Raw genomic sequence first — 17,067 nt, 5'->3', positions numbered from 1 at the left:
AATTTTATAATAGTGTGGAATAGCTCGGTGTGAGATGATGTTTGAAATTTTAGCACACAAAATTATTGATCAAAATTCCTTATTTTAAAAAATAAAAACACATCATTTATAGCACAAATTATTATAAAATCTATTTAATTTTTATTTGACAGAAAAATATTAAAGAGATGACATTGCTTATAAATGATGTGTTTTGAATGAAAATTATTAAACCAAATCACACTAAGTGGTATGTCAACTACTTGAAAATAATGAGTTCATTATATCTAATCTATAATAATTTTCGCTACACTATTGATTTAAACTACTACATAAATAATACCACATAGTATTCCCAAAGTATCAAATAACTACTTGTTGTGAACAATATAATAAATCATTAGCCAAAGAACATGTTAAGGAAAAAAAAGAAAAAAAGAATACATTTTATACAGGACAATAACCAAAAAACAAATTGCAAAACTAAGGGGGGCACGTGACCCCCCTCGGCCTATGCTGCCTCCGCCCCTGTTTATAGATATTAATTAGGAAAATTCTATTTTCATACACCTAGTTATCTCTGTACACATTATTTCTCCATCCACATACTTATTAATTTGATTATAGATTATTATTCTCATTTCACACACTTAGAAGGTGCTTAGGATAATCTAAATAAATATAATTTTTGACTTTTGTACAAAAAAATGTGTAAACAAGTAAAAAAGCAATGTGACCTAAAAAAGATTAAAAAATACACTTTTGTAAGAAATGCCAAATAGTACTTTAATGTTCCTTTTATACCCTAATCTAAACACATCTTGGCCATGGCTTCAAGTTTTCGGAGTCAGAGAGAGAGAGAGAGGTTGGAATCTCTCAGTTAAGCAACCATTGGTGATGGGCTAAGTACGTGGAATGATGATGAGGTTGTGTGTTTGTTTTGTTTTTGTTTAGCATAGAGTCAAAGCAAAGTGCGAATTGCTCCAACTAGAAAAAAAATATTTTATTTTGGGCCAATAAAATCAAAGTAAAATACGGACAAATATTCATCTGATGACAGACAAGATTCTGAGAAATTCTATTTGAATTTAAACTTTTATTAATTTATAACTTTTCCATCACAAAAATAATTGTAGATTTTAATGAAAAAATGATATAAGTAATGGAATATAAACTTCAAAAATAAAATAATAGAGATTGAGAACACTGCTGCGCAGCAGTAACAACAGCGCAATAAAAACGGCACCGTTTTGACTTCTTGTGTTCTGGGTTAATGGCAGCCTAGTATTAAAAAACATATTCTGCCAAAAAAATTACGACCTTGGACCTCTTTGAAAGAGACCCAGTCTTAAACCACTATGTTACCAAACCTAATTTTTAACATCTGGTAAACATATACTCCTCATTAACTTATTGAAATATCTTTGAAACAAGTATATTTGATTTTTATGTAAAAAAATCAATACATATGTCTATGTACCTAAGTTAAGAATAAATATTATGTATACCAATTATTTTAAGTGATGTTATCAATCAAAGTAATTATATGTTTGCAAATCAAACTAGGCGAATGTTGTTTCATCTTACTTTAACATGAGTTGCTAGTTTTACCATTCCAAGACAAAGATCCCTCTAACGTGCCGATATCACTAACTTGGGATCATTCTCATCCACTTCAACTTTCCCTCCCTTAATTTCACCACCCTTTGCATCTAATCTCCATTGACCTAATGTATACCTTGAGGAATTTCCATAACATTCACCACCCTTTGCATCTAATCTCCATCGACCTAATATATACCTCTCCATCGACCTAATATATACCTTTGAAAAATTTCCATAACATTCATTATATTAAGTGTTTTAATTGCATGACCACATAATAAAATTTCAAAGTTCTTAAACTTTTGACAAGTGCAATGAATTCTTTGACAATTTTTGCCTTCTTCTAACTCATTAACTTTCACATAACCCTCCACAATATAATCTCTATCATCACCATACAACCTAATCACGTACCAAACTTCGATTGGTTGACTCATTACCAATGGATGCCACATCACCCGTTCGATCGATTGGTTGACTCATCACCAATGGATGCCACATCACTGCCACGCGAAGCTGACTATATTCCATGCCACTGTCCGATGCAAATAGAAAAGCGCCCTCACTAAGTGCCATCAAACGCCACGCCCCGTGTATGGATGGTACGAAGCACCATCCTTGCTTCGGGCATCCATTCCACAATTCCATATTCAAAGAAATATTTCATGTGGCACTTTATTGAGTGCTCCACGTTTTGCTCTCTTTTCAATGTGGGACAAATTCTCCGAACTTATTTCAAGCTTTCCAAAGAAAAACAAAAGAGGTTTTAAAAACACCCAAAAACTAAACTATAAATTTTAAAAATCATTTTGAAAATTCCCCAACACTTACTATAGATTATTCATTTTAAAATAAAACACCCACAAAGATGATAATTATTTACCAAAATTCATTAAAAAATTAAAAAAATTTAAAAAGGAAAAAAAAAAAAAAAACCATCATTCCTTTGATTTTTTAATATGATCATTGCAGTTATGGCCAGATTTATTTTTCATACTGACTAATATTATTCCTAAAACATCAAATTCAAGACAGTTGAAATAGAGGATTAAAGTCATACAAATTATAGGTAGCAAAAAGGTCCTTTCCTTTTTGTGGCACTTAACTAGGCATGCTCACGAATTGAGTTAGGTCAGGTGATCTCTTATCCGTCATCCATCTAAACTTGGAAGGATTGAAAAAAATCAAATTATATCTATCCACTTGGTTAGCAAATGCAAATTAAACATGCCTTGCAGACGATTATGGATCTATTTGATGGTTTTCACAATTTTCATAAAAAGTGCAGATGCTGCGATTATCAAATCCACCCTTTTTTGTTTTTGGTTTTTGGGTTAAAACTGTTCAGAACTGCAGTTGAACCCAAGAAGCTTATTTATTGTTCTCGCAATAGCCTGAAAATCAAAAGGCAAAATGGGTTTCGAAGACTAGTGTGAATACCCATTTGAAAAATTCAAATTAAGTCCAGCACGAGAGTAAATAATTGGTAATGGGTGTGCTATGAAAATTTTATAAATAATGACATTTTCAGATCAGAACATCTCCATTTTGGAACCAAATAGTACACAATTGGTAGAGATCAGACGTTAACAAAATACATACTTAATGACAATTTCACATCTCTGTACCTGGTATAAGATAGGTTAAAACAGGCACAAAAAAAAAAAAAAAGAAGATTCACCTGAAAATAATGTTTACAATCAATGGTTATGCACAAAACATATTACTATGTAACATGGAATTTCCATAGCCATTTTCACCGTGGCAGCGTGGCTCTTGATGCTCTCAATGTTTCAAGCCTCCTAATTGACTTTCACACACATTTCTTTCTTCAATCTCCCTCTTTTTCTTTCTTGGCTTTACATTTATTCATCTAAATAACTGCCATTAAAGAAGGCTCTGACCTGTTTGCAGGAACGAACTTGACTTCACGACCATAAAATACCTGAATGAACGTGCAGCTACTTACCCAACAATAGTTACGGGGTTACAATTGTTACAAAATGCAAGATCAAACTTCATTACCAATGCTGTGTCACAACACCGCACGTAGGGATCACAGGAGCTAGTAGGTTAGTTCCTCCACCACTGGGATTATTTCATACGTCTGCCAACCACATTCCATAGACATAAGAGGGTTGTGTTCGCAAAATGTTCAAATTAACAAACAAGTGAAACAACAAAGCAGCCATGTTCGGTGGGCAACAATGAAAAGCTGTCCCATCCCACAAATTTCACTTGCCCTGGACACAGGCTCACTTGCACCTCTATGAAAGTGCAATTATTTTGAATTATTCTCATTTAAATGCACATTTCCCAAAACTAAAACACGGCGCTGTACTCTGAAGTTGAAGCCATAGTCAAGAGCTTCAAAAATTGGATTTTGTGGGGAATATGAATTGAAAATATTGAACTAAAATGAAATGCCAGCTCTATTGCCGAAGCACCACAGGCTTTCCCCATAGCGACCGGTGCTTTTATCAATTGTACATTAAGAACTGGGTTATTGTGTATTCCTCTGGCAATAGCCATCCCCAAATCAAATGCATCCACAGACTCATGCAAACAAAAGGAAATTCAATTTACCATTCAAGCAGCAAGTACAAGAGCTTTAATTGTTCCTTGACTATTGGCAGCTAGCATTGTTGGACTGTCACTTTTCCAACATACAGCACTAATGAAATATGATCCTGCATCATCGTCAACATCATCCAAATCTGAAGAAGCAAACCTATGCCAAGCTGCAGGCCTAGAAATAGCCTGCAAGTGAACCCCAAAACTGAATTAGAATAAGAAAGATTAGATAATGAACATACCAACTTTATCAAGTATATAACAACCTTGTGATAGACAAAAACGTCATTTGTTTCACTGCCGCAAGCAATGTATTCGCTGTTTACCGTGAGACCGACAAAATTCTTCTCATTCGTGTGGCCTCTAAAAGTGCGCAGCTGAGAGATTTAAAAACAAGGAAAGGCAACCAAATTAATTGATTTGCAGTATAATAAAACTTTAGATCTATAAATCAAAGTGTTCTCCTCAATGCCACAGTCCAAATTGGAGCTAATGCAATCACATTTCATAATGGGAATGGACAGTTGTAAATAATTTATAAATGTTCCATAGAAATTACATTGATTTGCCTTTTCTCAGACATATACATTCTAGCATTCTCATTCCAGCACTTAATAAACTTCAGCATATTCTTCCCTCAAAAACATATAGGAGGTGATCAGGAAGCTCTACTAACTTAGAAAAACTCTATTTCCAGTTCAATTGCCATCATATTTACAATAAATGGTCAACATCAAGAAAAAAAAATTGACATTTTATTTTACAAAAGAAACTGAATTGTCATGGGCATTAAAACTTACGGGCAGATTTTCTTTAACATCCCATAATCGCAATGTGCTGTCAGTAGATGCAGAAGCAAGTTCATTGCTGGACAGGAATTTTACATATGAAACAGCTTTTCGATGTCCACTGAAAACATGCAGCGGTTGGCTAACATTTCTCAAGTCATAATAGTGAACGTGATGATCTGCAGAACCCACCTGCCAAACATGCATCATAAACTCAAGTCAATGATTTTAACTCAATCATACTAGATCATAACTATGTTCACTACTGCCCAGAGAGAACAAAAATTGGGAGGGACGTACTGCAACATAAAAGCTAGATCCCGGATTATACTTGACAGAACATATATTTGCTTTCATGTCAATATCAAGAACACTTGCTTCCTGATTTGTGCACCAAATTTTGACCTGTTGGATATAAAGAGCACACAAATAGTGCAACTGATATAAGATATAAATACAAAATGGGAAGTTAGCCTGTTACTTTCCATGAGCTGTTAAAAGCACATACTAATTAATCAAACCTTTAGTTTTTGAATAGTGTCGAAATTCTCTATTTAATTATTATTTCTGAAAAAGGACCTATCGAGATACTGAAATATAAACAAATAAATAACAAACTCTCGCCACATAAATGGCACCAACTAAATTTTTATCTTTTACTCTGTCCCATTTTGTGTGGAACGATTGACCATGTACATATAAGCAAAGTTTCATTGGATAAGAGATCTAAAAAATGCTATTTTCCCTATTTGCATAACTTTTATGGGAATTGGGATTGTACTTAATTATATGTATATGGAAAAGTGATTATTAATCTTTTGAATTTTGAAACTTTGACACAAAATGGGACTGCCAAAAGCTATGGGGTCCAATTGGAAAGCCCCTCAGATTAAAACAACTGCATCATTGGAATTAGAACAGAGAAAACAATCTCCTGCAAAACTTTTAAATATTTTCAAAGCCCCTTAAATTCTTTTAAACAGATTTTATATGTTTATAAAATCTCCTTGCCAAAAGCTGTCATCTGATTTTATATTCAGTACTTCAGAAGTTTTCCAGATAGTTCTCTGTTCTACCTCAACTTTCGAGTTCTTTGTTCTACCTCAACTTTCAAGCATCTGTAACTACTATGTTTATAAAAAAATTCTTGTTTGGGTCGTAGATTAGGGTGCTGCTTGTCAAGTTGAAGAAAACTATGTTTTCTTGTGTTCCAAGTACCTTGCAGTCGTCACTCCCGGATACAAGCATTGAAGGTTCAGTGCGTGAAAAATCTACACTCCATGCTCGTTTTTCATGCTCCTCGTACTCCATCACACTCTGAAAAAGACAAGATTGGGCTAAAATAGGTCAAGAGTGTTGCATATCTCAGTGAGTACATCTCATACTAAGATCTGAAAGAAAATGAAAAATAGAGAACTCTAGAGAAGAGCAACAACCTGACGAGTAGTTACATCCCAAACAGTCACTATTCCCTCATAATCACTACTGGCTATATGGTTTTTCGTGCACTTACTCCAGCTTAAGCAACTAAGTTTAGAGCGTGTGGACATTTCCACAACAGGAAATTGCACATCTACTGATTCATTCACCAACTGCGAAGTAAGATAACAACAATTATTACCTTGTGATACTTGGAATAAAAATATTTTCCATATTTATCAACAAACTTCATTTTAAAAGATTTTAACTCAAAAAAGTTTTATATCATATATATATATATATATATTTAAGTGTATTTCTTTGGTGAACATTTGAAATTCAATGGCATTGGTCATTTAGCTCATTTGGCCAAAGCTCTTAAAATTTGTTAAACAAGACATGTAAAAGGCCATATGAATGAGACTTGCATTTGGGAACTGCCAAACTTAGGGTAAATCATTATGAAAGGCAAGCATAAAAATGTGCTTTTAATGTCAAATAGACCACAAATCATTATAAAACTTGCAGCTCCAAAAGAACAAAAAACATCGAGAAAAAAATTAGATAAAAAATTCAATAAAGCCAGCTATGCCTCTAGGACCATTATAGAAAGGCTATGATGCCAGCAGAGACATTAGAAATGACGCTGCTTAAACCAGAATGTTTTCATACAGATTTGATTTAGTAAATGATGCGTCCCAAGTACTTGCCCAACCCATTTTTGCAAGTCAAGGTAACTTCACCAATAAAAAATAATGTTGCTTAAACAGAACTTTTTTGTTCAACACCTACCGATGAAAATTCAAAAACCTTGATGCGCCTTGAAACTCCAGCAGTAGCAAACAATTCATCATCTCGATCAAATTCTATACTGCAAAAAAAGAAGGAAATTAATTCACAATCAATCTGATAACCAAGGAAACATGTGTGTGTGTGTGTGTGAGAGAGAGAGAGAGAGGGGTCACATGATTGATGGATTTTAATTCAGATGCAAAATGTTATGTGTTTACTTCATAGGAATACAAATCTGAAAATTGAAGGAAGCTTAAATACTCTCGAAAATTTATAAACATATGTCTATATTGAGTAGGAACAAATAATTGCTGCCGTCAATTTCACTCTTCAAGGTATCCAGACAGCTAGAACAACACTAGATCAGCTTGTTTATCTAGAAGGTCTTGCCATAAACATTTTTTATTTTTATTTTTATTTTTATTTTTATTTTTATACCAAACATGATATTGTTATTGAAGCTGCAAGATACCCCATGATTACCTTGGATTTAACATTCACAAAGAACCCAATGCAAGAAGACGGATCCATGTAGCCAACCCCAGTTACGTCTAAGTCTTCTTGATTTGAATTGAGTAATATCTTATTGAGGTATTTCCCCCCACAGGTTGGACTGAAAAACTATGAACTTCCTCATTTAGCAGGAATTCTTCGATCCCACAATCCTCTGAAACCATTTATCCAATTCATCCACTTAGTTTTACTAATACAATTTGAACTCCCCTTCCTTGTCTGAATAGCTAATTCAAAATATTGTAAATGGTTATTCTAATTTATCTCATTATCAAGTTTTATTATGCCCTCTATCTACCTATAGTTTTACTAAAGCTACACCACAATCATTCTTAGTCTTACTTAGCCTAAAACCCCTAAACTCTAAGGTATTTGTCCATACATTTAGTTTGAAATGAATTACCACAGATTCTAGCTTGGTCAGCTTACATCATGTTATTTCAAATAACATATACTTTGGCACATTCTATCTATATGCCTAATAAATTATCCATAACTAATGATAAAATGATAAAGAACTAATACCAATGGTAGATTATGAGCCTATTTCTACTTGTCTTTCCTTCAATTGCTCTCACATGAATTACTAATACAAGATAGATGTCATTAATTACATTAACATATCTAGCCAATGTAAAATCGTAGTCACATCTTATGAATACAAAACTATTTAGGATCCACCAAGCAGAGTCTAGCATTAATGTCAGCCTAAGAGAAAGGTTTGCAATTTGTAGCTTATACATACAAAACTAGGGAAATGGTTTGAATTCCATTGACCATACACTCGAACAAAATATGGTATTTTATAATTTCAATAATCAATCAACGAATATAGTTTTAAGTAGTGGAAATCAACAGGTCTTTGATGACTGATCAATCACTTGAGTACAAAGTTTGTGAGATAGGAGTTGTACTTGAACTGAATTATGTAATATACAATAATTTTTTTTTTTCTTGGATAAATATGTAATTGTACCAAAATTAACTCACCTTGATACAATATTGGCCGAGTGAAAAAGATCTCCATGCCTAAGTTCAGCAACGACCCTCAATCGGCTATTCATTAAAAATATATATACATATATATATATATGGAAGAGAAGTATGCAAATTAGCATCAGCACACAGACAAACTTAAGAAATAGGAACAAAGCCAAGAAGCTTCCTGAAATAAAACCAACATTTATTGACCAAAAATGGAAAAATAAAAAACCTGTATCGTGTAAAGGTAGACAGCACAGACTGGAAATCCTCAAGTCCTGCATGATAACCTTCTCCATTCATGGCATTTGTGTCCCTTTCTTCCTGTTTATACGACTGTCGGACCCAATGCCGTCGCCTTTGTAAGTAACACTCTTGTAAGTCATTGAACTGTTGAAAAATAAAATATTAAAGAACTATTTGAACCAACAAAATAAAAACAACAAAAATCAACACAAAACTACAGATCAATACACAATGTCTCAGGTTGGCCAGACAGCCTTGAGCTATTCACCATGTAGTGTTCCAACGCTTCAGCAGAACTCTACTGAAGACTGACACGCTAAAATTACCAACTGGGGAGATCAAGAGTAGCTAGCCAACAGTAGAAGACAGCCAGCACAAATAAGCACAATCAGGATCTAGACCCTCCACTGGTATGATCGTGGCTCCTAAACACATGGCCTATATTATTATCTTTTTGATAAGTACTTTTGGTGCAGAATACTACTCCCTCCATCCCAAAACAATGGTCCCTTTTGGGGAATTCAATTTTTTTTTTATAGTACAATTACCATATTTTAAAAATATTAATTTTTCAAAATTATCCTTTGATAGTATATTTTTTGGGGAATATCAATTGTCATAATTGTACTTTTTATGTTATTACTGAATTTAAAAGGGCAAAACAGTAAATTCATATTATTTTATTCCTTGATTTTTGAAAAGGGACTAATATTTTAGGACAATAAAAAATGGAATAAGGGACTAATATTTTGGGACGGATGGAGTATTAAGGATTTGGCATCACCCAAATCTGCATGCAGACAGTGACCAGTAGGATGTTACACTGTTGGTTGATGATCCCTTTAATCCCCACGAAGGAAAAAAATTAAAAAAATAAAATAAAATTGAACCATCTCATAAATTTCTACATGATTGTTTTTGAACAAATATATTTCTACATGATTGATAAGCATGAATAATATGATTAGCCCCAATTTAGAGGAATTTCACAAGAGTACTGACCTGTGCATGGACCCTCCTTTTCCTTGCTACTGCAAGCCCTGATTGAGTAACATGTGAATCTGACCCACTGTAAGAATCCTTTCTTTGCACCATTTGAGAGCTTACAAGAGCCTTTCCATCAACTTTCCTGTTCTGTGAATTGCCTTCATTCATCCAGCGTAGGCCCTGTGGACTGGGGGGGATACTAGAAAGGATGCCACATCTACGTCTATCCATCAATGACGGCCATGCTTTCGTTGCAGAAGGATCATCTAAAAGCATCCTCAGTTTTACTGAATATCTCTCTTTTGCCCGATATAAGTCTATTCTATGTCTCTCCACAGCGTTTATGTCCTCCTTAATGTACTGGAGATCAGTTTGTATCTACATAACAAGCAGGAGACCATCAAATTTGGCTTTAAATCTTTTTCCATTAGAATAGTTACCACTATCTTTGTTAACCCTGAGGCCATGATGCAGCCATCCAACAGCTAAATGACAAAGAGGCCACGTTGCCAAAACATGCCACTCAATGGGTCTCATTTTGGAGATATCTCATGAAAAGGCCAACTTACATTATGAACATTTTTATTTATGAACCCCAAATCACATATGTCTAGGCAGTAGACACTATAATCCACGTCACTTACAAAAATTAAAATAAATCAAAATCAGGAGTACTCCAAGAATTTCTGCTAAACATATCTCTGCAAGAAAGGATGCCAAAAGAAGCAAACATGGGGTCCTTATTCTGCCATTATGTTACAAGTCTATATATAGGCTGGAATTTCTGCAAAATGATTGCAATGTTTTGGAGTTCATAAGCTTCTATGAAACTTGCTAATTTAGTTATTTTAACATCAAAACGTTGTGCACAACAAACTCTTGTTTGACCATGGGACAGTCACTACTAATGTACCAACCAACATCAGCCTAACTTTCTTATACAAAAAACTTCTTTGTTTATATGTGGCTGTTGGTATTTTTTACCCCTCTTTTAGCTGCTGAATGATAATCCGTTATATGCAACTGCACATGATGGATGCTCACAGACAGCCAACTAGGTATGGTCTTTATACAAGGTAACCCACAAATGACTTTATAAGCAGGTACCCCTTCTAGAGAATGGTACCCCCTTCCACCCCATTATTGGCTATGTCTCCCTCTCTTGCTTGTTTATACAACAAAAAACATATATATGTATATATTTTCATCATTACAAGCTTGTACAGGAAAATATAAGAAAACCAGAAAGTGAGTCAAGTACAAGAACCTCATTGAGCTCTTCAAGCTTTTGCTTCCTTAGGCAATGCAAAAAGTCTAGGAGAATCTGCATATTTGTCTCAGCTTCTTCTTGTTCTATTTTTCTCTTTTTCTCTTCAAGCAGAGTCAAGAGACTGTCTAGCTCCTTAACTGACACATCACAACCCTGTCTAACAACCACAAAAAAAGTCACTTTCTAACAAATGAAAGCCGTCAAGAATGGATGGAAAGACAAAACGTGCATACATACACCATTACAGTTAGAGAAGTGAGTCAAGATGATTAATTCTACTTAGATCCCAACTGGAAAAGAGATGCTGTCCAGAGGCAACATTTATTGATATATCTGTCCTGCATAATCATTTATTGTTGTGAGTCATCTAGGTTCTACATGAAATGAATCACACTTTACAGTGTTGCAAATGATTACAGTCAAAGTCCAGGGACATATCCAAGTGGGAAAGGAGGACAGTCCAGTTCGTGTGAAATAGGGAGATATCCCTAGCTCATCTGAAAGAGGATCAGTATGTGCTCCTTTGCCATGTTAAGTGTAAGAGGTTGCTCAGTGAGAGGAGGTGGAGGATGTGTTGAAGCCATCACAATAATAGTTCCCACAACAGGAACCATCTGAGGTGCATAAGCTTCATTTAAAATTGAGGCCAATGGAGGGGGCCAACAGGCTACTCTCCTGTTGTAGAGGCCTGCAAGTTATTTTGAGGAGAGGGTTTGACGTCTGAGCTAGTCAGAGCTGGTGCGACATTCTGGGATGATGAAGGAAGGAGGGAAGAATGGCTCCTCTTTGTGCTGCCACCAAAGAGTCAATAAGGAGCTATTAGTTCTGCTACAATACACTCTTAGGCAATAAGCGAAGTTACTTAGTGATGACTCCTCTTTGTGCTTCCAGCAGAGTCAACAGGGAGCTATTGGTTCTGCTGCAATACACTCTTAGGTAATAAGCGGAGTTACTTAGTGATGGACGGCCGAGAGGTTAGCTCTTCGTTTGAGGTATTGGTCAGACACTTCAATGGAGTATGTTGTAGGTATTAGGTATGTGCGGTGGTTGGTCATGGACCTCTGGGAAGACGACCAACACTTCAATGGCCACAGATCATTGGAGGTAGCAAATGAGAGAACCAAGGAAGCCTTAGATTGAGAGAGGGTGACAGTCAGAGCCCTCAATCACCAGAGCTATGGAAGATGATAGCCAAATTTGTGATTGTGTTCTACATGCATTGATACTCCCTATTGAAACACCAAGACCGGTGGAGGCCGACTCACTAATGGACAGGTTGTCAACGCTCCTTGGTTCGACAAAGCGGAGGTATTAGGCCTATCATTGTGTCCTATGATTCAAACTTCGGAGGCTGTATCATGGAAGCTGCAGAGGTAGGTATGATGCATCAGAAGGTGTATCATAGCATGACATATGTGGTGGTAAGTATGATATCTCTCTTCAGGTGTCAAGTGTTGGGTCAATGTCCCTCTCTCCGAGACTGGTCAGGAGTAGTCTTCTCTTAGGAAGTAAGTTGAGCAACCTCAACAAGCCCATGATCTTAGCATCCAATCCACAATCCTCCAACAATCCCAAGCAATTGATGTCTAGGTCCTGCTCCCAGCCTAGGATGGCAAGTGATGGCCATGATAGTAGTAAGTAATGATCCCAACTAAACAAGTAAGTAATGATCCCAACTAAACAGGTAAGTGCACAAGGTAGACATAAGAATGTAAAACGAACTAAGCTACTCATGTTCAGCTCGTTAAAGATTTTGTTTGAGATCGACTCATTATGTAAACAAGTAAAGTTTAAACAGATTTTAAAACTCGTTAAGTCATCATACCAAGCTTGAACAATCTACCTGCTAGACACGACTCAATTATATGCATTATGAAAAATCAAGTTACTTAAGCTTGGCTAGTGATTGGATTGATTAAAATATGTTCGAGATTGACTTGAAAATTAAAAAAACAAGCTTAAACACATTTTGAAACTTGTTAAGTTTTCAAGTCAAACTTGAACAACCTATGGCTCAGCTCGACTCGACTCAACCTTGAACAGCCGAGTAGGCTATGGTCGAGCAGGTAAGCTTGGCTCCACCACATAGTGTTGCAACTGATGCGTTCGGCTCTTCATACTTTGACTTGTTCACTTGCTGCTTTAGCTCTCGGACGGTGGATGCGGTAAGGCAACAAACGCGCTAGGAAGGCAAGCACGTTAATGGACTGAGCAACCATACTGAATGGTATATATGCCCCCACTTAGGCTAGGCATATAAGCCCAATTTGTCTGCTCGAGATCATCATGGTGCCTCAAGAGGACTGCCACATGGAGATGATGATGCCGAGGTGGCACTGACGTGGCACCCATGGGGCTTGCCACATACTGAGAGTGCAGTATAGATACACCCACAATAGGATGGCTGGAATCCATTGACATTTTGTTAAAAATGATATCATAAGAGGTCTACAACAAAAGTTTAACTAAAACTATCAAATATGATATTAAAATACCTTAAACGAAAATAAAGATACAACAAATGCCAAGAAATCCCAAATCCCTATAGGAAGCCTAAAAAATGCCTCCAAAATTATTTTGAATTATAGATATGTTATAATAGTGAAGCAATAGCAAAAACATATACATTATACATATGTAGACACAAGTTATTTAAATATAAGCCTAGCACTGTGATGACAACATATCTTCGAAAGATATGTCATAAGCCACCTCAGGCAAGCCAAGTGATGCGCTGCAGACATCATGTTAGCCCCAACACACTTCAGCACATTAACATGCACTCGTTGAAGTACTAAGCAATCTAGCACTTCACTTGTAACTTATAAACAAACAGTTTAAGCATCAAGTCCAGTCATTTTAGGTAAAAAATAATTCAACGTATAAATAAATTTATCTACATTATCACACAACACATTATAGCATAAAATGTAAGTTGTCCCATGGAGTACACCACATATTGCAAAAAAAATGTCACTACATATACAAAGCAGTGCAATACAAAAAGTACTTCAAAATTTTGTATTGAACAGTAATATAATCAAAGGCATTTCTTTCAAAATATTCCTAAATTTAACAACTGACCTGTTGCAATGCATGATGAAGTTGTTTAAAAGGACTAGCAGTTTTTGCTATTTGACGAGCAGAAGTCTCCTTCAATAACTACAAAATTTGACAAAATGTTCACAATAAGCTTAGTATCATGGCAGATAATTGCAAGATATGCTAAAAATTTAAAGAAACACCCTAACGTATATAGTTCCACTACTTCATAATTACATTTTTTAGCAATTTTACATCTTCAGAGTTGAATTCAGATATTGCATCATCGCATGTCAGTTTGAACTCCTAAGGATGAAACACAAATATGATGCAATATGGATGCACTAACACCACATTTTTCAAAAAAGTTAGGAGATGCACACCAGAGACACACATAAATAATTATATACTTTTATATATATGTGTGGATAATAATAATTTCTTCATTTTTACATTACAAGTGTGTTTACAACTTCAAATATTAAAATAATAAGAAATCATTTTTCACATTCTATAAATTGAAAATTTCGTAATACCTCTTTTAGAAAGTCTAATCATAAACAAATTGGAACTTTTAGGCATTAAACTTCAGATATGCTTCAATGTCCGCCTAAGCTATGAACATATATATCGTCTAGTTGTCCAAACCAAACCAACCTAGAGCCTTATGTCTGAAGCGTGTCTAGTTCTTACAAAATTTAAAATCTAATAGGATGTGTATTAGGAAGTGTGTCAATGTCAAACACGGACATGACATCCTGTTAGAAGTATGCAAACTCACAAAATTGAAGAGAAAGAGGATGTAATGAATTCCAAACAGAGCGGCAGAGGTATCACAAGTTTAACCAATCATTTTTTGATACAAAGAAACTTAAAGAGTTTGGAGCTCTTCTACTTTTTCCAACTGGTTTTGTGTCAGGTGGCGAAACTTCTTGTAAGGCATAGCTTTGCCAATGCGTGTTTTCCCACGTGTGATCAGGCCGGAGTGATGCAACTAAGCAACAAAACAAGAAAGTTGGTGAACCAAAAAGGGCATGAACAATGCACCCTATGCTAAGTAAGGGTTGAGAAGGTGCCCCTTCTGCTAAGTTGGAGTTAGGGAAGTTAAATTAGGGCGTTTCATGTGAAGCTATCCCTATAGATGACAAGTCCTACTCGGAAGACTATGGTAATATGAATAGGGTGTTTAAAATATAGTACATGAACTGTTTAAGTTCTTTACTACTTTTCTTAACATCTCTTCTTATTTTTTACATATTGAGATCCAATTCTTCCCTTCAATAGCTTATGAAAGTCCAGAATGTGAAACTAGGCACCTCTATATTTGAATGAGAACGGTAGTTGATTAATTCCAAATGTGTGGTCCTCCATACAATAATATGACTATATGAGCAGTACAAGTGGGCAGAATGTTAACCATTGGACAATCAAGAGACTAGTCTAACTAAGGGCAGCAGCAATAAAACAAAGAGATGAGTTTGCATCTCTTCATGCATGTATGTGTCTGTCTCAGAAAGAGAAATGCTTTGTTTTAAGTTGCAACTATGAGGCATAGAGATAACTTTTGTCTCTTTTTGTGAATGCAAACAGTTGCGATAATTAACAAAAGGATAATATACTTGTTCATATTTCCCTAATCAAGGCGCTTAATTAACTTCATCTAATGTGCCTTGCATTTTTATATGTTATGCGCAAAACTTAATCGGGATTAGTGGCAATTAAACATGAATAGTAGACCTAATCGTGATTAATTAAACCTAATCATAATTACCTAGGTTAAGTGTGATGTCCTAAACTTGATTAATTAGTGTTAACCTACCTTAATTAGTGTTAATATCAAGTAATTAAGTTAATATTATAATTAGTGTGCCACCTCATACTTGTGTAGATATACATATACATATACACATATATATATATACTAGTCAAATAGGCCCGTCGTGCACAGGCTACTTGCACATTTTTTTTTTTTAATTTTGATTTCACTTTTTGACTTTAAGGTAGTATTGTTTTAATGGGAAAAATGTAATGGAATGCTGATCTTTTGAAGGTTAAAAAATAATAACATCATTCCATTTCACTAAATTTAATGGCATTTGGCCTTTGTTAATTAATTAAATATTACTGGAGATTATTACTCCAAAATAAGATTTTTCTTCTAGGAATTGAATGGAGTAGAAGATTAAAAAAATCAAACAGCTCATATTGCAAGGTTTATCGAGCATATCATTCATAAAAAAACAAAACCAAAAAACAAACTAATCGGATAGTGTAACCTCATTGAATTGTTCAAAGTTGAACTTCATGCTATTTTTTAATAATAAGAAGCCTTTTGGGATGTGTATCACATGTCATAATTATGATGTTTGTGGTCATTTTGGCATGTGTACCATATGCCCCAATTATGATGTTTGTGATTTTTGGTGATGACCTATTGATTTGATTAAGACTCATTGTGATGTTAGTTATAACTCATAAATAATTCATCAATAATATTATAATGATCATATTTGTATATTATAATTTAATTATCATATCTTGTATCATAATTTTCTTCTTTTTTTTTTTTGGGGCATAAATAATCAAACTTTATTAGAAAAGTATCAAGGCGATACAAAGAATATAGCACCCTTCTAGGGCACAAACATAACTAGCTAATCAAGGCATCCACAAAATCTACAAAAGCCAGAATATCAAGGTCAATCAATACCGTGACCCAAACCAAAAGTCGCAACAATCAACATCCAAAGCTGAGACACAACCGGGCAATGAATAAGCAAATGATCGGCTTCTCCACATCTCCATAATACAAACAGCACCAATTCACCAAAACATGCCGATGACGCACTGAATTATCAATAGTCAAAATAC

General features: G+C 35.0%; 1 protein-coding gene across 4 annotated transcripts in view; it reads right to left on the bottom strand.

Annotated features, from left to right (window-relative positions):
• Positions 1-3,064: 3,064 nt before the first annotated feature.
• LOC114307942 (E3 ubiquitin-protein ligase COP1) overlaps positions 3,065-17,067 on the bottom strand; it is a 51,072-nt gene continuing 37,069 nt past the window's right edge. The window contains exons 2-15 of one of the 4 annotated variants that reach the window (XR_003645291.2): positions 14,239-14,316; positions 11,152-11,307; positions 9,900-10,262; positions 8,884-9,041; positions 8,661-8,726; positions 7,158-7,236; positions 6,383-6,538; positions 6,165-6,263; positions 5,247-5,351; positions 4,959-5,138; positions 4,425-4,535; positions 4,171-4,344; positions 3,610-3,691; positions 3,065-3,529 (exon numbers count right to left, since the gene is read on the bottom strand). Coding sequence is in view for 3 of the 4 variants with exons in the window: in XM_028253427.2 (XP_028109228.2) it covers positions 4,174-4,344; positions 4,425-4,535; positions 4,959-5,138; positions 5,247-5,351; positions 6,165-6,263; positions 6,383-6,538; positions 7,158-7,236; positions 8,661-8,726; positions 8,884-9,041; positions 9,900-10,262; positions 11,152-11,307; positions 14,239-14,316 (1,722 nt within the window). In the remaining variant the exon portion in view is untranslated. Of the gene's footprint in view, positions 3,692-4,170; positions 4,345-4,424; positions 4,536-4,958; positions 5,139-5,246; positions 5,352-6,164; positions 6,264-6,382; positions 6,539-7,157; positions 7,237-8,660; positions 8,727-8,883; positions 9,042-9,899; positions 10,263-11,151; positions 11,312-14,238; positions 14,317-17,067 lie in introns of all 4 variants that reach the window. The other 3 variants (XM_028253431.2, XM_028253427.2, XM_028253429.2) reach the window with 3 other exon arrangements.

Source organism: Camellia sinensis, chromosome 9 (assembly GCF_055761805.1).
Source record: "Camellia sinensis isolate YWXY chromosome 9, ASM5576180v1, whole genome shotgun sequence".
Classification (NCBI taxonomy): domain Eukaryota; kingdom Viridiplantae; phylum Streptophyta; class Magnoliopsida; order Ericales; family Theaceae; genus Camellia; species Camellia sinensis.
This window is presented reverse-complemented; position numbering and strand designations above follow the sequence as displayed.